This window comes from Peromyscus californicus, unplaced genomic scaffold (assembly GCF_007827085.1).
Source record: "Peromyscus californicus insignis strain IS unplaced genomic scaffold, ASM782708v3 Scaffold_4__1_contigs__length_199733344, whole genome shotgun sequence".
In the NCBI taxonomy this organism is placed as follows: domain Eukaryota; kingdom Metazoa; phylum Chordata; class Mammalia; order Rodentia; family Cricetidae; genus Peromyscus; species Peromyscus californicus.
The window spans coordinates 28,993,976-29,019,723 of record NW_026294562.1 but is presented as its reverse complement, the minus strand read 5'-3'; the positions used below and the strand labels follow the sequence as shown (position 1 = coordinate 29,019,723).

The following is a 25,748-nucleotide window of genomic DNA, read 5'->3' as shown; positions in this document are numbered from 1 at the left end:
CCTTTACCACAGGGAGTTCTACATTTGAGCTAATGTTTTTCTGGATTTGTGTCAACTTGAGCCAACTTTAGCCTAATGTATCTATCCTCTCTTTATGGCGGACCAAAGCTACATGCTTATTATCTTCCTGTTGTTTTAACCTGTTAATATATTCCAGATTGGCTTTGGAATTACATTTTTTGGGTTAAAAGAAAGCTCACCACAATCATGTATCACCTAAAACTGTTGAGGAGATAATGTAATTTTATAATTGCCGCTTTTCTCCTCCAGGGATATGCTATATTTCCACCTGTTCAAAACTTAAAAATACTATTAAGTAAAATTCCAAACAATTGTCCTTGTATGAATTCCATATATACTTTGCTAGGTTCATTCCTTTGTATATTATGTTTTATGTTAACATCATGTGCAATATGTATTTGTATTGCTTATTATACATTTAGAAAACCATTGATCATAGAATATTTATAGCTCACCTTCTCTAGTCACATCTCATTAATTTAAAAGTGAAAACTCTTGAGTTTTTTCAATCTAATTATATAGATAACAGTAGCCAAAGTCTTTCTTTCCAACATCTGTCCATCCTAAGTTTTTCCACTTAGGAAATCTTTCCTAAGATTTCTCGGTCTCAGACATACAAGTTTAGAGCACCGATATACAGGGTTCTCTAACTTCTCTGCAGTTTTTGGTGATACCTCAATTCGCTCTTAGTTGTGATGTTTGCTATAGTTTATAATCATCTTTATCTTCCTAAAGTGATTCCTCTTTTCTAAAATTTCATGAGGTTTTACAAATAATGTAATTAAAATTTATAGTCTCAGGAGCTATTGAAATAATTGTAGACCTTAATAACTTTCACTATCAATAATGATTCTTTTAGCTCTTTCCTATAATATGTATCTATTTTGTCCATCCAGGATGGCTAAACCTGTCTCAACTGAGTGACACTTTACACTTTCACCTTCTGTAACCCATTCACTAATTTCCCATTTTTGAACAGGTTTTTAGTTCACAGGCAATGGTTTGCTTGTTTGTCCAAGGGGTAAGTAAGCATACTTGCTACAGTGTTTAAAATGCCTGGTGTAAACTTGAATTGGCAATTGTCCCATTCCAGGCCTAACCCTTGCCACCTTAGAACGACTTTTTAAGAGAAAGAAAAAGAAAGTATCAGCCAATGAACCTTGATTGCACACTGCTAGCTGAAGCTCAGCAGCAGAAAATGTCACCAAAGAGCTATGGTGACGCAAGTCTACTACGGAGAATCTGGGTCCCCTGCCCTCCTGCCACTCTGGCACGCATACCAAGTATATGGACAAAGCGCATCTTGGGCATTCTGTGCCAAGGACAGCTTCTATGAATGAAGTGTGTTCATTTTCAATCATTTACTCATTCAATACAAATTTACTGAAGGCCCCAGTGTAAGACAGTTATGATAGGTTTAGTGATATATATCAGCTAAGTCAGACGCGATATTTGTCTTGTAGAGCTTATATATTTACAAGTGAGACTCATTTTAAAAATGTTTGTATTTACCTTGTCATTTGTGTCTGTGTATGACATATGTGTGAGTGCATGTGTGCAGTTGTGCATGCATGTATGTGTGTATCAGAAGGCAGTGTTAGGTTTCTCTCTCAATCACATCACCTAATTTTTTTATGGAACCTGGAGCTCACCAATTGTCTAGACTGGTTGGCCAGCAAGCCCCAGGGATGTTCCTGTTTTTGCCTCTTCAGGGCTAGGACCACAGGTATTACTTTTCTAAATTTTCATTTATGTGTACTGTTATTCACAAACTTACCCCCTCCTTCTTATCCCTCTAACTCCTCCCACATCCCCCACTCCCTCTCAAATATCAAATTCATGGCCTCATATATATATATATGTATTTATACATTCATATATTTAAATATTTATTTGCATATAAATTACATATAAATTATATATAAATTTATATAAATAAATGTATTTATCCATTTAGATATATAAACATATATTTTCTCTCTCTCTATATATATATATTATACATACACATATGAATAAATAGATAAATACAACTTGCTGAGTCTATTTAGTGTTGCCTATATACATATGTTCTTAGGGCTGACCAGATGGTATTTGATAACTGATTAGAGGGTACTTGGCTTTTCCATGTGGGTGCTAGGGATTGAACTCAGGTCCTTGTCCTTTTATGACAAGTGCTTTATTGATGGAGCCCTCTCTCCAGACCTTGTCAAATTCTGTAAATGTTAGTGTTCCGTTTCTTTGCTGCCTCACTTAATTACACAGCACTGTGTAGTTTCCTAATCGCTGATGTCTTGGTGTTTCTGACCTATCCCGTGCTATTCTGGACACTGGAGATTCCAGGGTGAAGATAAAAGGCTAAAATATGTTTCTATGGAGCTCACTATATTCTAATGAAGTCTTGATTCCTTATATTTGCAAAAATCCATCTGATTTTATTATGCTGTCTAAATGTATAAAGACTAAAAAGTAAACAGAAAAAAAGAGCCAATCATTCTATAAAGATACCAGTATGAGATGTGGCACAGTATAGGAATTTCTAGTTAAAAATTACCTTAACTGAAATTCACAACCCATCTTTTCCAGGTAACTCGATTATTTGTAATTTAAATAGATATCAGTATATATGACCCCAGATTTTCAAGTAGATCATAAAGCAGACTCTGCAGAATTCTGTACCCAGGTGCATTTTTCTGCTCCATTTTCTTGCCTCTTCTGCAGAAAACTTCCGCTAGTAAGCAACATGGGATGGTATGAAGGGCACATGTGTATTTTTTCAGGGTGGAACAGCTTTGTGCTCTCCTGCCCTTCACAGTGATGGGGATGAGCATGACATAAGGACTTTCTGAAACCGACGGAACATCTTTGAACAGAAACTCAGCGAGGAACACGCAGCTGTTGTAGGGCTGTCATCTACTAAAGAGATGCAGGTATGCTTTTGTTCTGTGAGCTTATTCAGCCACAGTGGTGCTTTCATTTGGTGCCTTTAGACAGTAGAAGAGGAAATGGTTCCCAGCTGAATTCATTCATTCACTGGATAGAGAGAGAGTTCCTGAGCACCACCTGTGAGCTGAGCACCGCTTTTGTGAATCTTGTAGTTTTGTTGACAAGTAAATACTGGACAAATGAGAGTGTTTGTGAGGACTGTCACAACAGTAGGGCATTGTGGAATATTCATTTACACTGTGTGAAGATGTGTCACTGTGATTGGTTTAATAAAGAGCTGAATGGCCATTAGCTAGGCAGGAAGAGGTTAGGCGGGACTTCAGGGAGAGATACCAAAGGACATGGAGAAGAAACAGGAGGTGCAAGATGGAAGAGAAGTAAAAAGCCACAAGGCAAAAACATAGATTAATATAAATGGGTTAATTTAAGTTATAAGAACTAGTGGGACAAGCCTAAGCTATAGGCCAAGCTTCTGTAATTAATAAGAAGTCTCTGTGTCATTTTTTGCAAGTTGGTGGCCCAAAGAAAAAATCTGTTTACAGTAGGGCAGTTAGGTGAGCTGGGAGAACAGGGCCTTGCAAGGCTTCTCAAGAAAACATACCATAGCTTTCTTGCTTCCTTCCTCCTCTTACCTCTCTCTTTCCTTTTCCTTCTCCCTCCCTTCCTGTTTCCTTCCTTCTTCCTTCCTTCCTCTGCCTCCTTCCCTTTCTTCTTCTCTTTCCCTTGCTCATCTCTCCTTCCTTTTCTTCCCCCCTCTCTCCCCTCCTTCCTTTCTTTACCTCCCTCACTTCTTTCCCTCTCTTCTCCCTTCCTGTCTCCTTCTTTTTCAATAAGTTTTTTTTTTTTTTTAAAGAAAAACCATTCAGAAACTAGTCTTACAGTACTACCTAAATACAGTCCCCAGTGAGTTCTCAGTTGGCTCCTAGCTGAGTCCTAGCTAGCTATGGATACAGTAATGGGCAAAAGGGGATCCTTTTCTTAGTCACATTTCACTAATGATAGTAGTAATAATAACAACTGACACTTATTGAGGGTCTTCTATATAGAGAACATAATGTTAAGTACTTTATAACATATAACCCCAGAACAATCCTAAGGTAGGTACAATTAGTATCCACATTTTATATATGAAATGATAAGACATAAAAAAAATGGTGTAAGATCACACATCTAGGAAGTAGTGGACTCATGAAGCCACCCTGAATTAAGCTTTTAAAAATGAAGACTAGGGACAGTAAATGCATCTGCATACTTTGTCAAGCATGTTAAGAACAGGAACTAACTCCCTTCTAGTTTTTGGTGTTTCTAAAATCAGGTAGATAATCTTCAGCAGAATGCAAGTGTGTAGTTCTTTGCATTTGATAAGGAAAAAGACTATTTGTTGCAGAGAAGGTTCTTATCTTGTATCATCCTCACTGGTATTGACCTTTCCTGGTTCCTTTCTGAGGACTGTGTTATTGGTGAAATTATTTAGGCCACTCCATGTAGTTAAAAGGGAAATTTATTTAGTGGCGTAACTTACAAATGAAGGGATAGGTAGGTTGGGGGTTCTGGGAAAGACGCAGTGCAGTCCAGCAGTGTTCTCTGGAGAACTCTCCTCGGTCCTACCTCTAGCGTCCAGGGTCCAGGAAACAAGAGATGCAGTGCATCCATATCTCGGGTATTCAGGGTCCTCACTTGGCCCCGCCTTGTAGGCGTGACAATTACCAAAGCCTCAAAGGGGGCTGGAACTTTCAGATCAAGGCTACCCACTACACTGTGTTAACATCTTTTTGGCCAGCTGGGCTGTCAACTTACAGACTCTAAAAAGAAAAGAGAAGGAAGCCTTAGCTCTCCCAGGTAGACTACCATTCTGTCTCAAGAAAGTTTTATTTCAACTTGATTTTGTTATTTAAAAAATTATGTGTGCATATATATCAAAGTGTGGCTCTGTGCATGTGAGTACAGTACCCTCAGAGGCCACAAGATGGTGTTGGGTACCCTGGGGCTGGAGTCACAGGTGGTTGTGAATCACTCAATGTGAGTGCTGAGAATCAAACTCTGGTCCTCCGGAAGAGCAGTACGAGTTCTTAACTACCGAGCCACCTCTTCAGCCCTTGTGAAGGTTTTCATGCAGCCTGACAGACGCTTTAAAGTTTCTGAATTCTACCATGGTTTTCTGTGGTTTGTATGAGATGGCCCCATAGTCTTGGGAATTTGAATATTTGATTCTCAGTGTTGCTGTTTGGATTGGTTTAGAAGGTGTGAAGAAGTATGTCACTGGGGGACAGCTATGAGGTTTTGTCTTAGTTACTGTTATATTGCTGTGAAGAGAACCCACAAGCAAGGCAACTTATATGAGAAAGCATTTGACTGGGGCTTGCTTACAGTTTCAGAAGGTGAGTCTATGATCATCCTGGTGAGGAGCATGGTGGCAGGCAAGAGTTATGGTGCTGGAAAAACAGCTGAGAGCTTGCACTTGACCTGCAAGAAGGAAGCAACGAGAGTGAAACCGGGAGTGGTGTGAGCTTTTGAAATCACAAAGCCCACCCCCAGTGACACACCTCCCAATCCTTCCTGAACAGTCCACTAACATTAAATAGATGAGACTATGAGGTTCATCTCAGCCAAACCACCACAGGTTCCAAAAGCCACATGCTAATTCCAGTTCACTCTCTCTGCTCTCTGCCCGTGGTTCAGAATGGAAGCCTTCAGCTTCCATCTCCGGCAACCACGCCTCCACTCTGCCATCATGGGCTCTAACCCTCTAGAACTCTTAGCCCAAACAATCTCTTTCTTCTGTACATTGATCAACAGGTTTTATCACAGCAATATAAAAGTTACTGAAACATTTGCTATTTGTGTACAAACTCCTAAACATCTGCTTTTCTATGTCCCAGGTCAGTGTCAAGGGAATGGACCTTCACAGACTTTCAGACCCACTGAGGACCTGTTTGACTCCCCCTCTCCCTCCTGCACCAGGTATGCACCATCGACTCAGTCTTCAGAGGGAGAAGGAGTGTAGTGAGATGTTGTAACTGCCTCAAGGTCACATAGTGAGGAACAAAATCCTTTCAATCATTAAAACATAGATTTTCCTCCAAGGGATGTTATAGGCTTGTCTGAAAGGATTTTCTGTGTAGCCTAAGATCAAGGAAGAATGGAGCCATGTGTGGGTCTGAGATAAACCTGGTCACTCTGGCTTCCTATCTACCATGGGATCTCTTTTTCACATTACTGCCATTCCTTATGCCACGAGGCTTCATTGCAGCTGATAACTAGCTTCAGAGATGTGGAGACGAAATTGCTTTCCTACATAATGCATCTAGCCTCAGGTATTTCAGACAGCACCAGGAAACAGACTAATGGCTGCACCTTTGCCCTGTACCCTATCTCCGGATTTTGTTTTCCCAGACTGACTCTTAGGGTAGGACTACTATTGTATCACAAGGCTCCACCGTAGACCTGGCACTATGCTTCTGAACATATGTCACAGGAAAAGTAAATTAGTGTAAAAAATTACACAATTTGAGGTCATTAGCACTGAGATCAGTGAAAGCTACAGCCAGTTTTTAAAGTTTTGCATTGATTTTTTTTTGGTGGTTGGAAATCAGAAACTAGAGTCATGGAATAATGACATTAAGTATTTAAATATTTTAGAAACAAGAATAACAACCACCACAAAATCCTGACATACAAAACCCAGGAAGTGCAGCTCCTGTGGGTCACAACGAGATTGGATTTACACATGGATATTAAATACCAGGAAGGATCAGGAGAAACAACTGGAAAGGAAGAAATGAAAGCAAGTGGAAGAGAATGAAACATGGGGGACAAACGGACAAGAGAAACATGTACAGAAGGACAGATGGATCAGAGGGGAAGCAAATACCACTGGATGAAAATTCAGTATCATTAAGATGCAGCTCTTCCCACAGCAAGTGCCCCCATTGTCCCCATCCCTCGGAGAAGGTGATAAACCAGCCAATGGAAACGAGAGTAGAAATCACTTAGCCAGTACTTATGGAGGTTTTATTCCACATCAAACTCCTACACATATTACACCAGGATTCGTGTTAGCTCTCTGAAATGAAACAGCAGCAAGAAGCCCACATGGTGTGGACTGTACCCCAATGACCATTTCAGCCAGCTGTAATTATCATGCTCATCTGGAAGCCGAGTGGTGCCGGGAATAGAAATGGGTCATGGGAAGGGTGGGTTCTTGTCCTGGCATGTCACAGTATGACCTTGGTTGGGTGAGCTCTGGGTCTTGGTTTCTTTATTTGTTAAACATGGACAAGGCTTTTCTGTCCTGATTATTTCACAGGGGCACTGGGAAGATGAAACACCAGAGGATATATACCCACATGCTTCCATAAAGACGAAATGCCAGAAGAATGTAAAACTGACCTTATTCTTTTTCACTTAACAAAGTGGTGGGTAGGTGGGGGTGGGGGGTGGATATGATGGCATTGTGTGCAGAAGGCTTGGTGACTCAAAGAAGTGTCTTTTTTCTCCTCAGTAATATCTGGTCTGGGATTATTACTGCTTTCCTGGTGATTTTAGGCATACCCTTCTTTTTCAGAAATGCCAAAGGTGCAAACACTCTTCTACTGCTGTAATTTGTCACCCTGGCTGCCTGAGCAAGATGTGCAGAGACAGTTCAGTAATTAAGCTTTTCAATGTGTATCATAAAGTTTTATTCCAGAAAAGGCTATATTTATCAGCTAACAAGTATTAAATCACCCCACTGCTCAAGCCGTTTCTCACTTGAATGTGCTCCTTTCAAAACACAGCAGCTTTCTTTGGCTAGCTTGGCTAATAAAAGTCCTTACTTGGAAATACACTGGTGAAATGTGGTCTTGTGAAGTAGAAGTATACCCGAGCACTGTTCCAAGTGTCTCTGACTCCTATAGTCTCAGGTGGGTAATGGCGGACATCTTTTCCTGCAATCTCTTATAGCATCCTTCCAGTAGCTACTAAGGCATGGATTTCCTTAGCTTTTTCTTTTCTAAGGGGGAAGAGGCAAGTGGCAATTCAAAGGCAGTAGGAGGTCTTCAGAATGATTGAAACAGTGAAGGGACAATGATCTAGGTAGTGAGGAGGGTGGGTCTCTGCCCACATAGTCAGCATCTAACAAAACGCACAGGAGTATTAGGATAACATGCTTAGGATGAACAGCTACGAAACATTTTAGTAATGGCTTGGAAGAATGATTCTGTAACTAACCCACTTCCCTCTTTACAAGTTTTTTCTTCCCTTGTAGGACATAAGTGTGCCACTGTTCTTAAAGGTTCAGGACACTTTTTGTCCAATAGCTTCAGACATATCTGTTTAAAACACAATAATAAAGACCGTTGAATGACTTTTTAGGTACTTGAAAGAAAAAAGTAAAGACAAATATTCATCAAACACGGACCAGTATCGTGCAATAAATCACTTTTCATTATTTTGTATCAGAAACTACATTTTATTTTTTCCTTTTTATGCTTTTAAATGAAGTGACACTAGTCACATGCCGGCATTTTAGTTTTTCAGTTTTTCCCATTGCTAAAAGGCAAGCTATCCTCACATGCCAGAGGAACAGGTCCTTATTTATTGATAAACCAGAAAGCTCTGCCAGTGCTTGTGTAGGTATGCATTCGGCAAGAACAAGCAGGTGAATGTAATTTTAACACTGCCAAGGGGCACACTCTTTGGATAAATGTTTCCTACTTTAGGAATCTGAAACAATTATTTCTTTGCTTTCAAAATGATGAAACAGTGGGCTGGAGATGTAGCTCAGTGGGTAGAGTACTTGCTTAGCACACACAAAGCCTTGGGCTCCCATACTCAGCACCACATGAACAGGGCTGTGGTGGTTTGAATGGGAATGGCCACCATAGGCTCATATATTTGAGTGTTTGGCTCCCAGTTGATGGAACTATTGGAAAGATTAGGGGGTGTGGCCTTGTTGGAGGAAGAGTACTACAAAGGGTGGGTTTTGAGGTTTCAAGAGCCCATGTCATTTCCAGTTAGCTCTCTCCACCTTGTGCTTGTGTCTCAGGATGTAAGTTCTCGGCTACTGCCCCAGTGCAGTGCCTGCCTGCCTGCCTGCTGCCAAGCGCCCTATCATGATGGTCACGGACTCATCCTCTGAAACTCTAAGTCCCCATTAATTCTTTCTTCAAGTTCCCTTGGTCATGGTGTTTCATTACAGCAACTGAAAAGTAGCAAAGATAGTAGTATGCATACCTATCATCCCAGCATTCAGGAGGGAGAGGTAGGGGGATCATAAATTTAAGGCCATCTTTGGTTAATATTTGGTTTTCAATTATTTAAAAATTAAAATATAATTACATCATTTCCCCCTTCCCCTTTCCTCCCTCCAAACCCTCCCATGTCTACTCCCCACTCTCAAATTCATGCCCTCTTCTTCTTCAATTATTATTGTTATATATATGAATAAATATCTAAATGAAATTTGCTGAGTCTGTTTAGTATTGCTTTATGTGTGTGATTTCAGAGCTGACCATGTGGCACTTGATAACCAATTAGGAGGCTTCTCCCTGGGAAAGACTCATTTTCTCTCAGCATTCCTTAGCGGCCTGTAGTTCTTTGTTCAGGGGTGGGGCCCCATGAGATTTCCCCTTCCCACCTTAACATGTCCATTGGTGTCCTTGTTCAGGTCTTGTTGAGGTAGTCATAGTATTGAGGTATCCTGAGTGCAGCTTCCCTATGATTTCTAGGAGACAAAATTTCACTGCAGATTTCCTGGTCCTCTGGCTCTTCCAATCTTTTTGCAAACTCTTCCAAGATGTTCTCTGAGCTTTAGGTACAGCAGTTGTACTGTGGATGTATCCATTGGGGCCAGACACCTCATGATTAGTTGTTCTTTGCCTTTGACCAGTTGTGGTTTTCTGTAATGTCTCCATCACCAGGTACGACAACCCCCCCTTCCCAGTTGTTGGCCAGGAGAATCCAAGAGATATCCCCAAACAATATATGCTACTGCTGTTGTCCTTTGTTGCCTCCCAGAGACTGGAGTAAGACCCTGTTGTTGAACACACTTTGGACACAGGACACAGAGGATAAGGCTGGATCTGACCTGAAAGCCTCCTCCCTGAGACAAGTTTTCATAGTACTGGAAAGTGCTATGCGAGCTGGCGAACAAGGGAGGGAAGGCACCAATAGTCCCATCCAGCTGTGATACCTACAACCACAACAATGACCAGCATGGCAAGATATCCTTGAAGCAATAGTAGTATTCATACATTGGTGGTAACCAACAGCTGTCTATTAGGACTCAAAGTCTTCTCAATAAGATGGAAACCATGCCTCATACTAGAAAGCTAGCCAACTACCCAGGGCCCGTAAGGTTATAGCTCTTAGAGGAGACCCTACTACCACCACTTAATAAACCAGCAGAACTCCTAACTGCATTCTGATGCATTCTAAACACTTACCCTTACACCCACGGAATTTTTTAAAAAGACAAACCGTCATTATTTTGCTTTCTAAATTAACAAAAATTAGCTTGTTTGGAAACCCAAGGCTTAATTTTTCTCCAGCCAGCAATCATGGGACCAAATGTGGAAGTATATGGGTGACATGCCAAACTGCTAAGTTAGAAAATACTAAGAGATTAAAAATGCATCTCTTTGCTGTTCAGTAGGATTTTTGTTGAACAACAGAAAATTCATTAGCTGTGGCATAGTCCAAGAGTGATAATGGACAGCAGCAACCACAGGGGGGTCTAGTACTAAAGATTGATAAACTTCCTCTCAGTTCTATTTAGCTTTTATCTCACATATGAAGACTGGAATTTGCTTTAAGGCTAAAAAGTATTGTGTAACTTGGAAAATGAAGATGATTCATGTCATTTTTTGCCAACCTGTAGGGGGTCTCTTTGTGGGTCAAGCTGCTCTTCAAACTGTAGTCTATGACATATGTGACCTACTACCCAGAGCCTTAATAACTTGGAAAGTAAAAGAGAAACAAAAATTACTCCACATCTTAAGAGAAACTCTGCATTTTAATAATTTGCAAAAATATCAATTCAAAGATATGTGTGAAGTTATAAAATGAGACATCGTAATGATTGTTCTTTATTCAGACTGAAATTTTCAAAAGGATGATAAAGGTTTGGGCCTGTGGATGGGAACTTTGATTTAATATAATTCTGGGCTTGGGTTATTTGTTCATAATAAGCACCATTTTACTCCAGCAAGGATTGGTCATGGAAAATCAGAAAAACAGGGAAGGAGTAAAGTCTAAGAAATTATCATTTTACTATGGGTGGTAGCTATCAAAATTATAACATTGTTTTTATATTTCATATGAAAAATGACAGTTAAGTGGAGACATTTTTTCCAAGTAATTGCTCTTCATAAAATGGAAAACAGAATAATTAATAACAGAGGTCTGTGAAAACAAGAATCCCAAAGTCAATGTAGAAAACAAGAACATAGATACTAAATATGATTCTTTAACGCTTCCATGACACTCAGGGCAGAGGCGATGCAGCCATCGAAATTGGACTGAGTAAATCCATCCCCTCCACACACCAGGGAAGGGTTGAGGTGAAGAGTCATCTGGCTGGGACAGTTGACAGCTGAGTTTGTCACCTGAAAAAGGCAGAGATGAAGAAGAAAAGATTGGAGTTGACGTTCAGTGTGCCACTGCACTGTCATGGCAATGTCCGCTAGGCTTTTACTACCTGGAGAAATTAAAATTTCACACATGGAAAAAAAAAAGAGAGAGAGAGACTGTCCCAAAGGTTACCTCTTGCCAAAATATTTGCATATATATTCTCAAATGTTTAAAATTTTAATTACCAAATAATTGGAAATGCATTGAACTTCTAGATTTGTAGATGCTATGGTCTGAATGCTTACCCACCCTCTCCAAATTCCTATGTTGTTCTCCTGTGCTGGATAACTTTATGTCTTTTATGTCAGCTTGACACAAGGTGATGTCATCTGAGAGGAGGGAACCTCAATTAAGAAAAGCAAGCATCTAGGGCATTTTCTTATTAAGTGATTGATGGGGAAGACCCAGCCCATTGTGGGTGGTGCCATCCCTGGGCTGGTGGTCCTCAGTTCTATAAGAAAATAGGCTGAGGAAGCCATGAGGAGCAAGCTAGTAAGCAACACCCCTCCATGGTCTCTGCATCAGTTCCTTCCTCCAGGTTCCTGCCCTGTGTGAGTTCCTGCCCTGACTTTCTTTGATGATGAACAGTGATATGGAAGTGTAACCTAAATAAAGCCTTTCCCCCCCAAACTTGCTTTTTGGTAATGGTGTTTCATCACAGCAATACTAACCCTAACTAAGACAGCTCCTGACCCCAATGTCTCTGCAAAACTTTTCTGCTTTTAAAACACTGGTTCTCAACCTGTGGGTCATGATCCCTTTGGGGGTGTGTGTGTCTATTGACCCTTTCAGAGGGGTTGCATATCATATATCCTGCATATCAGATATTTACATTACAATTTATAACAGTAGCAAAATTACAGTTATGAAGTAGCAACAAAATAATTTTATGGTTGGAGGGTCACCACAACATGAGGAACTGTAGTAAAGGGTCACAGCATTAGGAAGGGTGAGAACCACTGCTTTAAAAGATTCTAAGGGGTGACGAGGGAAAATGGCTTAGTTGACAAGCCTGCTTGCTGTGCAAACATGAGAGCCTGAATTGGCATCGCCAGCACTCACATAAGAAGCCAGGAGCACAGAGTCCTGTAATACTTGTGTTGGATGAGTGGAGACGGGGGTTCCCTTCCTCATGTGCTTTTTAAGCACTGTTCTCAGAGGACTTGTTTTGCAGAGACATCCTTATTTTTATGCTACGTTTTGTCTCCCCTAACCCCCAGTATTGGAAACTGAGCCCACAGGCTTCAGCATGCTAGGCAAACCCCAAAGCTGTTCCTAGCCCTTCTATTTTGCTTTAACAAGAGGTAAAGATCTTGAGACACCTGTGTTATGGTATACAAACACTGCTACTTTATAGAAACATCTACATACACAGATGATAATCTTGAAACTTTTGAGACAAAGATCTTTGAGTAGTAAACAAGCAAATATTGGGGGGCAGAGAGGCTCAGACTTGGGTATTCAACTAGAGCTTCCAATTTCTGCTTAGGCAGGATTTTAACAAGCTGGGTTATTTGATTTGTCAGTGAAACATTAAGAAGGAAGAAACGTCTAAGGTCTAAGCTAGTCAGGTGGTAACATTCACAATTTCAAAATGCTTCAAGTCTGAAAGCAAGGGAGTCTCAGCTTGCATGGAAACAGGGCATATGGTAAACAGAACAATGGTAGGACCCGAGATCAGCCCGGCGGGGGTGGGGGGGCTCTCTGTTATGATGGCTCTCCATTAAGAGGAAGACTTGAGAGTTTTCATTTTATTCTGCAGGTAGAGTTAAATCACTTAGAAAAAACACTTTGCCTTTCCTGCTTTGAATTTATACATCTAATCCATCTAAGTTTATATGAGTATTACATTAGCCACCCAGAGCGGGCAAGTGCTCTTTCTTTCTGTTCAGCCATGTCATACTTGTGAACCAAAGAAACCTGAATTTCCACAGGGCTGTTTCAGCCCTGACATATACTTTAAATACAACTATTGAGATGTGGTTCCTGGCTGTGGCTGGAAGCACAGCCAAGGGCTGTATTATTGTGAGAGACTGCGGTTTTGACAATGACAAGATCCTCTCTTGCAGGACTCTTTGCTTCACATGGCTGAAGACACTTGCCAAAACACACTCCATGCTTTCATATTTTCCTCACTGGGTAATTGCAGAATGGGTGATTCCACCTTCAATGCAATGGGATTGATTTCATCCAAACTGCAGGCTGCCTAGTCAGTGGCCCACTTTTTCAGCCATGTGATCTGGCATCTGGCATTTACTATTGAGTAAATTAAATTATATGGCACTGACGAATTACCAGCTCACAACTGAGCAGAACATTTCCCCTAAAGCTCCCTTCTGCTTATTATTTGTAAGTTTAAGAGTGTGCAGGCTCTTTAGGAAGATGGCAACTGGAAGGTACTAAAACCACCACAAGTGGGGATTTCATGTGTGTGTCTATTCTTCATATGCTGTCTATACCGATGTGGACCAATGAGTTATCTCCATCCCCTGTGTGTGAATTTCCTAGATGCATAAAGCTAAGTAACTACTTATAATGCTTTGTTTGTAAATTATACATAGTGTACTGGGTTTTGTCAACTTGACACAAACCTTGACATACCTGGGAAGAAGGAATCTTAATTGAGAAAATGTCCTCATAAGACTGGCCTGTAGGGAGGTCAGTAGCATGTTTTCTTACTAGGTGATTGATGTGGGAGGGCCTAGCACATGTACATGGTACCATCCCTGGGCAGGTGGTCCTGGGATATAAGAAAGCAGGCTGCGTAAGCCAAAAAACAGTGATCTTCCATGGCTTCTGCTTCAGTTCCTTCCCCACTTGACCCCTGCCCTGACACCCCTCAGCCATAGACTGTTACCTGGAAGTGTAAGATGAAACAAATCCTTTCCTCTCAAAGTTGCTTTTAGTCATGGTATTTTACCACATCAATAGAAACCCTAAGACATAACAGAGACACACACACATGCATACTCGCTCACACACACATTATTTTAATCATAACTATAAATACATCTTTTGTAAACATAAAAAAATCAATAAAGAAATATACTGAGTAAGTCTTTCCTGAGACTCCTTCATATTCAGGATTTGACTTCACTGATGACACAGAGCTGCTGACCTCTGACACTCATGTTCTTTCCCACACCATCCATCCTCTCTCAGTACCGTGTAGAACATGGGTGTCAAGGTTTTCTTGTAAGAGTGCATTATTGAGTTCTGTTGGGGTTTCCCTTTGAGCCACTGACATCTCCTCTGCAAGTTCAGATCACACATTATAGAAAAAGAGCTTGACTGGAGTCTCTTTTCAGTGGAACAAAAGTTTCCAGACGGCAGCCAGACTGCTTAAATCATTAAATAATCTGTGGTTCAGGGGCTGCCCACTTTAACGAGAAAATAACCAAGTTCACATGTATGAAACCCACATCTTGACCGTCTCCTTGCTCCTTGCTGGTATCTTATAATGAGTTAAATAAGACATATTAAATAGATTAAGAGAGGAGATATGGTGAAAAACATAGTAAGTAGTGAAAGCCCATGAGTAAAAAGATAATAAAGGAGTGGCAGGACTCTTGAGGCAGGGCTACAGCATCTCTTTGTCTGGATTTTAATACATCCAGCCATTTTGGTTCAAGCTCTTCATTTCTCAGTCCATCTAATAAACAGCATCATGTAGAACTGACAGGAAGAGCTGCTAATCAGAGAATCGACTTCTTTATCTACAAAGGTAAAAGAAAGGCGTTGAATCCAGCCAGAGCCTAGTGTGGTTTCTCCAACAGTGCCACAGTGTCTCAGGGTGACATGTATGACATGTACAGGAACTCCTGACAGACATCACTAATCAATCGTGGTATTCGTTTGCACTGAGCCTGGAAGTGGCTGCAGCACCTTTGCTTCAGTGTTCCAGGCAGCCACTCCAGTTGATTGCAGCTGGCAGTGGTTAGGATCCTATACACCAACCATAAATCGGAAGACTAAAGAACAGATGTAAAAATAAATGTGTGAATTCATTATTCTTTGCTTTTTTTTTTTCTCTTTCCACTAAAGCTAGGATAGATAGCCTCACGTCCCACTTTTCTCCAAACCAGAGACCTTTCAATGTGAAGAAAAAGGATTGGAGCAGAGTCACTTCCTCTATGCTAGAAGTTCAATTACAATTCTTTCTAAAGTCTCCTAAACTCCCCTACAGACTACTGCCCTTCCATAGAATGTCATACCAGGGCTCCAACTGTATTTGGAAAGAAAGCTTTTTCTGCAGGTGTAGTTCTGCAGGACCACATATACAAAGATCAGAAATTATGGGAAAAATGGAGTCAGAGAAGATGACTCGGATGATGTTAGAAGATGTTAGCTTGGAGTCAGGAACTAACAAAACCATGAGTATCACTGCAAAGCTATTAGCAGCTCTGCTGTCCCAGCCTCCGCATATAGCTGTGGTGATTCGTCCTTGGCTGCCAAGCCTTGCACTTTGTGCTGGTCCTTTGTGATACAGCTTCTAAGAGATGATTTTGATATAAATTAAAAACTATGATCTGGGATGTAGGCTTTTTCATCTGTCCACCATTTTGGTTCAGAGGAAGTGTCTTTAGGGTTTAATCATCTGTGCTTGCACCTTTGTGGAAGAAGCTGTTATGGTTGAAATTCCTACAATTCTGGAGGTCTTCGAAAAAATTACTGTTTGCACAAAAGGAAGGTATTTCTGTAGAATTTTCAGTTTTTCTAAATAACACTTCACAGTTTTCAAAGCTTTATTTTTCATTGTGAAAAGGCATGTGTCAATTACTTCAAAACATAAACAATGTATCTGAAACCTGTATGGATCCCCCAATGTGTTTCTGATAGCAGCAGTCCTCCTTATCCACAGGGGATACATATCAAGATCCCCAGCAGATATCCAGGATAGTACTGTGTAAACATGAGTCCCTTCCACCAATGACAGTTGGCTTCCACAGTTCCTTTACCATGTGTAACTGAAGATAAACGATACTTCAGAACCGAACAATTCATACATCTAAAGTGACACGTTGCTTTGAGCAGCCTGACAAACTCTCATGCATCCACTCATCTGTCCAGAATGTCAATCAATTGTCTAACATAGCCATGCTATATGTATGAACTGACTCATGGCAGTTCTTCATACAACTTTTATTACAGTATGTTATTTTAGTTGTCTTATTTTGCTTTATTTACTGGTAATCTTCTGTTGCGTCTAAGTTATAAATAAACTTTAACACTACTACATAGGTACAGGAAAAAAACAGAATATACATAGGATGGACTGCTATTTTCAATTTCAGGCATTCATTGGAGGTCTTGGCAAGGCCAATTCATGGATAATGGAGGGAATATAGGATGAGCTAATTCATACGAAAAAATTAGCCATGTGAGAGATTGGATAATTTTTACCAAAATCTTTTTTTTCTGTTTTTTTGAGACAGGGTTTCTCTGTGTAACAGCCCTAGCTGTCCTGGAACTAGCTCTGTAGACCAGGCTGGCCTCAGACTCACCAAGATCTGCCTCCCTTTGCCTCCCAAATGCTTGGATTAAAGGCATATGGCACCACCACCCGGCCCCACATTCTTATATTACATTCCAGTGGGTCACTTTAATTTCCCTGAGTTTGCATGAGTCTTGATAGCAGAGATGTCCAAGTGCTCATTTGTGACTTTAATAGGAATATTGTATCTTAAAAAAAACTATTCATTCTGGTGGACCCATTCAGGGTGAACCTTAAATTTTACCTGAATTCAGGGAAGCTGTATTAGCTCCTAGTCGCACATTCACTTGCCTGTGGTAAATTTCAACTACTAATATCCTTGCCCTGCATTTCCTCCATCGTGTGTGTGTGTGTGTGTGTGTGTGTGTGTGTGTGTGTGTGTGTGTGTGTGTGTGGTATTGGCCACACTGGCAGTAATGCAAAGCTCTGAAGGCTCAGATGGATGGGATCGATGGGCACATTTTCACAGTTCCTTGCCTTTTCTAGCATTCTGAAATGTGAATGTAAACCCAGGCCATGATATCAAAGTGTGCCATGATGGCCCACATCTTAAAGACTTGTTCCCATCCTGTGGTGGAGTAACTATTACAAGATGGGCCTGTAGGAAGACATTAGGTCACTGGGGATGTTTGAACTTTGACCCCTCTTGTGCTTCTCAGTTGCCATGAAGTGACAGTTTACCTCTTCTGTGGCCTCCCCACCATGAAGTATTACCTCATTCAGATGACTATGAATTGATGCTTCTCAAATCAGTAGACAATACAAATATTTCCCTAGAAAGGTTTTCCTCACAGGTATATTGCCACAGAACCACAAAGCTAACTAACAGTTTATGTGTCTGTTGGGATGTAAACACATTCACCTTAATTTCAAACGCTGGGAAACCTACGAGTTCATACTATTACCACACTGGAACTACACTTCAGTGAAGTCAAATATTTTCAGTAGTGTTTTAGAGAGGACACACATGATACAAGCTTCTTTGAAAGCTACAGGTATCAGAGAGTACAGAGATCACTTTTTCTGGGTGACTTAGCCATTCAATGCCCAAGGCTTTAAATATTCTTTCTTAAAAATTCTCTATATGTTTATGTTTTGTGTCAAAACAGGAACAATATACACACAGAGCATATATCTGTTATATGTCTCTATATCACTATATACTAAGAATAGTGTTAAAACCATCTGTCAACCACACACTTAATATTATGGAAAAGTGACTCAGAACTGGAAAAATAATGACAAATTGGGGCATTCTTTATACCTTTTTGTCCATTTTAAAATCTATTTTTTGAGTGATCTACCACATCTGACTAGTGATTTCTAAGGATCCCAGTGCTACCTCATCTTATGTTGTAGAATTTAATATTCATAAAGAGCTTTATCTACACACGGGTACCTTCCCGCAGAGAAGGTAAATTTTAATTGGGCCATCTGCGTTCTGTTTGTCGCCTCATCTTTCCTCTGGTCTACTCACCTCTTCAATGCTCTATTATATTTAATGGTGATTTCATAAGCCCATTTCTTTGTTGTCCTTTAGGGAAAGTCTTACTATATTATGGATGCTTGGCTGTAAAGCCTTGTGTCTAGTATGACAGAGAGCTGCTGTAAAATTACTACTGGCTACAATATGTCCTCGGTGTGGGAGAAAATGATGTGGTTTGGTCAACTCTCAGTGGGGCTGTTCACTTTATTGGTATTTGTGTATCCAATTTTAATAAACCATTGGGCAGATGCAGGATGAATATGCCACAAATCAATGATAGGATCCACAGAGCAGCTTCAGTGATCTCAAACTGCAAAGGACACACTTTATTGACATTGTGAGTTTGATTGCTGAGGTCTATATTGGGTCTCTTTTAAAGTTCCGAAAGCATTGGAGCAGCCTATTTGGATAGACTTTATTCAGAACAAGAACACAATAAAGAACAACATATGGCTTCCTCCAGCCCTGTCTCAGTTAGAACAGACAACACAATAGTCACAACACATGTCCCTTTAGAATTTTTAATTTAGTGGAAAATTGCTCTGCCCTTCAGCAACTTTTAGTATATTAACTCATTAATTATTCAGGTATTTGCCTTGTTCCCAGGTGCTGCTGTGTACTATGATAGGTGAGAGGGCAGATAGATTTTCTTTTCATCTGAATACAAGTGCTCTACAGCAGTCTCCTAGTGAATCTGATTGAGCTTGTAGAATGCATAGAGGCAAAAATGCTTCCAGTGGTGAATCCAGAGGTAAAATGAAAAACTGTTGCTCCCAACTCAGCACTCTCCCGTGTTTAACTTAATCAATGCTTAATTCTCCACTCATCCAGCCCTTCTGCATCCCATCTCCCATTCTCCGTCCATTCTTCTTGATGACCCTGAAGTCTGGCCCTTGACATTTCTTTCTGGTTCTCATTCATGTTGAATGGACCTAGGAGCTTTTTGTCTGAAATATGAGATTAAGTTGAAAAAGGATTCTGGGTTATTGAAATGACCTGCCTTCTACTTTTAATACCATGAAAATAAAAGAGTCAACTTTGTGCTCTAAAGAGAGACAATCATGGATTATAAAAGGCACAGGTAGTTTTAATGTCAGCTTAGTTGAAGTTAAAATTAAATGCAGTAAAAACATTCTTGATACATGGACTATTCTGTAACTTTGGCAATGTCCACAGTCACATAACCATCATTATGAGTAATATGGAGACCATTTCAATCTGTGCACTATATTCCCTCATGCTCTTTCATGGGTAATTCCCTCCTGTGATCACTTGTCACTATACATTTTTCTTTACTAGAGAGCCATACAAGCAGACTTTGAATCTGACTTTATCCATTTAGATTAATGCTTCTGAGATTCACTCACATTATTAAAAGTTTTTATTACTGAGTAATTTTTCATTTATAAATAAACAATAAATTTTTATCTACTTTTAGGTAATGAATATTTGGATTATTTCTAGCTTGGAAAGTTATTAATAAAGCTGGAATGTTCATTGGAAGGTGGTTTTGATGTGCATATATTCATTTCTAAGAGTGGATTCATTGGCTCACATGGTAAGCGTATATTTAACTTTGCAAGATGGTGCAACTTGTTTCTCAGGGAAGATGTGACACCCTGCCTTTGCAAGGTGACATGCCAGAGTTCTAGTTCCTTTACATCAGTTCCAGAATGTGCCAGTTTCAGAACTTTTTTTATATGAGCCATTTTTTAGATGAGTAATAGTTTCTTATTGAAGTTTTAAACTGCATGTCCCTAATAGCCAATGATGTTCTGATGTTCAGCATTGTCTGTGTGCATGTGTGTGTGTGTGTGTGTGTGTGTGTGTGTGTGTGTGTGTATGAGTTTACTTTCTATTCATCCTTATTTGTATGTGTTAAACAACATAAAACTCACTATTAGGTACATCGACTGGCATACACTAATCCACTTACTTCCTTTGTTTTAAAAAGCATTTTTCTTTTTTGTTAACATTTTAGGATAAAGATATATATATATATATATATATATATATATATTTTGGAGACAGGCTCTGCTTGTCCTGGAACTCTGTAGATCAGGTTGCCTCAAAATCATAGAGATCCACCTACCCACCTACTTCTGTCTCTTGAGTGTTGGGATTAAAGGCGTGTACCACCATGCCTGGTTTTTCCATTTTATTTTTATTATTTAAAACAATTTTTTAAATTTATCCCTGCAGGCCAGAAGAGGGAGTCAGATCTCATTACAGATGGTTGTGAGCCACCACATGGGTGCTGGGAATTGAACTCAGGACCTCTGGAAGAACAGTCAGTGTTCTTAACCTCTGAGCCATCTCTCCAGCCTATAATTTTTTAAATTTAAATATACTTTGTTTATATTCTTCCACTCCCCAAAGTCCTTTCAGATCCTCACCCTCCATCCCTACTCAACTTTAAGTTCTCTCTCAAAAGATAAACAAGAACTCAATACAACAGCAAAACCCCTCAAACCAAGGAGGAGGAAGATGAACAGGAGGAGGGGAAGAAGGAGGAGGAGAAGATGAAAAAGAAGAAGAAAGAAGAAGAGGAAGAGGCAGAGGAAGAAGAAAAAGAAGAAGGAGGAGGAGGAGAAGGAAGAGGAGGAGGAAGAAGAAACAAACAAAAAAAAATCAACAATACCCAAACAGAAAAATAAAATGAAACAGTACAAAAACAAAAAACTACCAAACTGTAACCAAATAAAAGAACACAAAAAGCTGTGGAGTCCATTCTGTGTTGGTCAACTCCTCCTGAACATGCGGCCTGGACTGGAAAACATATTCAGTGCTGTGTCTGGATCTGTCTGTGATGGAGATGTCACATAAATGGAACTATTTGAGATAGGACCTTTGTGACTGGTTTCTTCCATTTAGCCTGATGCTTTCATGAGATATCATCTATCAGTAGTTAATCAATTTTTATGCCTGAATTGTAGTTCAGTGTATGGAGATGCTACATTCCATCAGCTGAAGAACATTTGGGCTGTTTATAAATTCAGGTATGTTGAACACTTCTGGCAAGAACATCTGAATACATTCTGTTGACTCCTCTGTGTTTACAGCTAACTGGGAGTGGAATACCATGATCTTAATTTACTTCCAGGTTTAACTTATCAAGGAGCCACCAGCTGATTTCTCAAGTAGTTGAACCCCTGCCTATTCCTTACAGAAAAGTGCAAGCACTTCACTTCTCCATATCCTCACAAATACTCATTGTTTTGTATTTTAAAAAATTATGGCCATCCTCAATGAAAACTATCATTTTAAATAATTAATATATGCTAATAAATTTGTAGCCCTAATGGGTGTAAGTTCGTGGTTTATCTCACTGTGGTCTTGCTATGCACTTGCCTAATGAATAACGATGTTGAGTACATTTTCATGTAATCATCTGTATTTCATTTGCATCATGACCATTGAGGTCCTTTGTTCACTTTTAAATTGGGCTTTTCCCCAGGTTGAGTTGTAGGATTGAGTTCTTTATATAGCCTCCATGTATATTCTTATTGGATATGTGACCCATCAATCTTTTCTCTCATTTTGTCCTTCTACTTTCTTTTACAAATTATTATTTCCTTTTATGTTATGGGTGTTTTGCCTGCATGGGCAGCTGTGAATAGTGTACATGTCTGGTACATGTGGAGGCTAGAAGAGGGTGTCAGATCCCCTAGAACTGCAGTTGCAAATGGTGACGAGCCATCATAAAGGTGAAGGGAATTGAACCCTGGTCCTCTGGAAGATCAGACAGTGCTCTGGCCAGCCAAAGCTCTTATCTGCTGAGCCATCTCTCTAGTCTCTTTTTACTCTCCTGAAAATCCTTGAACAAAGATTTGAATTCTGATGTAGTTAAAATTATATTTTTCTTTTATTGTTTCTCTCTGTCTCTCTCTGTCTCTGTCTCTGTCTCTCTCTCTCTCTCTCTTTCTCTCTCTCTCTCTCTATAATATTTACAAAACTGTCAAATATAAGGTCATGCAGATTTGCCCTTGTTTTTTTCTAGGAATTTTATATTGTAGTTTGTGTTTTCTATTTTGTCTAGAATTGATTATGCTGTATGAAACAGACTCAGCCTCATCCTCTTGTCTATGGAGGTTCAGTGGCTTCAGTGCCCCTGCTGGTGGGACTATTTTATTTTTGTCTCCATTTAATGGACTTAGGAGCACTGTCAGAAATCAGCTGATTGGGACTGTCACTTGTCTTGTCAATCGTGCCCATCCTATGTCAGTCCCACTTTAAATCGACAACTGCAGCTTTGTAGTAGTTTTAAAGCTGAAAAGTGTGTCTTTCAATTTAGCTCTTCTTTTAAAAGATTGTTTTGGGCTCTTAAGGAAGACTTGAAATTCTATTTGAAAAATACTGAATCAGTTTTCTAAATACAATATTTTATTTTTAATTTTGTGTACTGTGTGCTTGTGTGTAAGTGTGTGTGTGTGTGTGTGTGTGTGTGTGTGTGTGTGTGTGTGTGTGTGTGTGAATCTGTGGATACATGCATGTAAGGACGGTGCTGGCAGAGTCCAGAGGCACTGGTTTCCCTGAAGTTGGAAACACAGGTGCCTGTGAGCTACCAGACTAGGGTCCTCTGCAAAAGCACCACCCACTCTTCACCTCTGAACTGTCTTTCTAGCCTCTTGAATTGGGTTTTTCATTTCTGCACAGGCAAGCAGGATCTAGACACAGAGAGCAGTAGATCTGAGTATCCCTTTGGGTATCAGTGCCTCTGACAGGTCTAATCGTCTTTCAATTCATGGCATCTTTTGGTTTATTTAGGTCATTGTTCCTTACTTTCAACAACGTGTAGATAGTTCTTGAGTAAAATTCTCATGACCCAATGATTAAATCTCAATATCTTCTTTAGTGTCATATTCTTCAAATCTTTTGCTCATTTTCAAGTAATTGAATCATTTGCATTTTTGTTTTTCTTGTTTGTTTTTTTTTAAGTTATTGATTTGTGAGAATTCCCTATACATTTGGGATACTAATCTTTTATCAGACATATGCTTTCCCAACATTTTCTTTTTTTCTGCAGTTGTCTTTTCATTCTTCTTAGGGTGCCTTTCAAAGATACTGTTTTTAATATATATATTAGATATAATTTATCATTTTCTTTTTTTAGTAGTTTTTGCTTTTCCCATTCTATCTAAAAATGCTTATGAAACCCAAGGTCATACATATTTTTTCCCTATGTTTTCAGCTAAAAATTTTATAGCTTCAGGTTGTATGTTTAGGTCTCTGGTCCATTTTCAGCGAATTCTTGAGAAGGTGTGAAACATGGGCTTCTGAGTCTAAAGTGAAGTGCTCTGGTTTCTGTTTCATTGCTAACTAGTTATACCACTATAGGCACAATATGCATCAGAAACCTGAGTTTTCTCATTTAAAGCAGAGATAATATTTACTTCCTGATATCAGGACTGAGGTGAACATCAGATGGGAACAGTATATGAGGACTGTCTAAAATCAGAATATAAATGCTAATATGATTAATTCTAGGAAGGGAAGAATGGGGTGGCAATGTGTCACCATTGGGGAAATACTAAAACTCAAAAATTGCCAGCAGTTAAAAAACTATAAAAAAGGACTAGCCTTTAAATGGGACTGTGTCTGAATTCTAGTTTTTTGTTTGTTTGTTTGTTTTACTTCCTAGAACTGTAATGGTCCAGGAGTTCTCCAATCCTTAACTCACCTATACTATAGAGAAGACTCTAAGTCTCTTAGAGCAGGGAAAGGAGGGATTGAGTTATTGACAGATCTCTGTGACTTACATCAGGGAAGGGACTAATAAATTGGGAAGGGAGGGGGAAGGGATACAGGGGGAAGGAGGGAGGGGAAAGAAATGGAAGGGGAAGAATGGAGGGAGAGGGAGGAAGTAGGAAAGGAATGGAGGGAAGATGCAGGGGACAGATAGACAGACACACATATATCTCCCTATCTATCTCTCCTCTCCCTTCCCCTCTCCCTTCCACCTTCCCTCTCACCCTCCCTCCCTCTCTCTCCCCCTTCTCTTTCTCTCTCATAAAAGTTCATGTGTTGTTGAAACACTCTGCTACTATCATGGTCTTTTCCAGTCTGACTTCTGCTGGGATGGTCTTTCTGTAAGCTGTGAATATGTGTTGTTACCAATGGTTAATAAAGGAGCTGCTCTAGCCTATAGCAAGACAGGTTATAGCCAGGCGGGAAATCCAAGCAAAGATACAGGAAGAAGGGCAGAGTCAGGAGCAGATGCTATCCAACTGCCCAAGGAGCAAGATGCCAGCAGACTGGCAATGCCACAGCCACATGGCAAAATATAGATGAATAGAAATGGGTTAATTTAAGAAGAAAGAGCTAGCTAGCAAGAAGCCTGAGCCATAGACCATAGTTTGTAATTAATATTAAGCCTCTGAGTGGTTATTTGGGTATCGGTGGGTGTGGGAGATTTGCACAGCTACAGACTTCCACTTTCTGGAATACACAGCTAAAATGATTTAAGAAGCTGTTTCTTATGGTTTCTTCCCCAAGTCTGCTCTGTGCTTCCAAATAGAACTCTGTGTATTTTTTGTGTCACACTGTACTTCACTATGACTGTATGCTCAGTGGTCACCCTTTCTGAGTGACTACATGGAAAGTCCCTAAAGGATGAGAGATGACTCTGAATCTTCTACAATGTGTTACACATAGTTAGAGTTCAACAAATGTGTGTTGATGAAAACATGAATATATACTATCAATTCCTAATGTAGTATAAATAGGTTTTATCAACTGAACTTGTTAGTTTTATAGCATTACACCGATATTTACTTTAAATAGATCAAGTAGACTTAATTTTCAAGAAATACTGCTGGAACAGCAGCTACTTCTAGTGTGTCCATACCCACGCAATAGCACCCACCATCTAGTTTTAATACTGGGTTCAGATGAATATGAATATATGTAATATATGACATTTTCTTCTCATTAGACATTTAAAACATTTTCTATTAAGTATCATCATTTAAAATAATTTAGCTATTTTGAGTAAGTGTGATAATGACTAAATGGCAGGGTGAGTCTCAGTAGTGCCTGAGGGGGAAAAATGACTTCACTAAATATACATGTGTTCAAACATTTAATAGTTCATACATTATGGAATTTTGTAAAAAGAGATATTTAACTGCATAAACTTCAATTAAACTGTGACTGTACGTTTCTAAATCAAGAATGAGACTTCTCTGAATG

The 25,748-nt window shown here is 39.7% G+C and overlaps 1 protein-coding gene across 6 annotated transcripts in view; it reads right to left on the bottom strand.

Moving 5' to 3' along the window:
* Rnls (renalase, FAD dependent amine oxidase) overlaps positions 1 to 25,748 on the bottom strand; it is a 315,387-nt gene that overhangs the window by 20,281 nt on the left and 269,358 nt on the right. For 3 of the 6 annotated variants that reach the window (XM_052761354.1, XM_052761360.1, XM_052761355.1), the window contains one exon: positions 10,942 to 11,552. In XM_052761354.1, coding sequence (XP_052617314.1) covers positions 11,400 to 11,552 — 153 coding nt within the window. In that variant the 3' untranslated portion in view covers positions 10,942 to 11,399. Of the gene's footprint in view, positions 1 to 5,334; positions 5,431 to 10,941; positions 11,553 to 25,748 lie in introns of those variants that run through there. The other 3 variants (XM_052761356.1, XM_052761357.1, XM_052761358.1) reach the window with 2 other exon arrangements.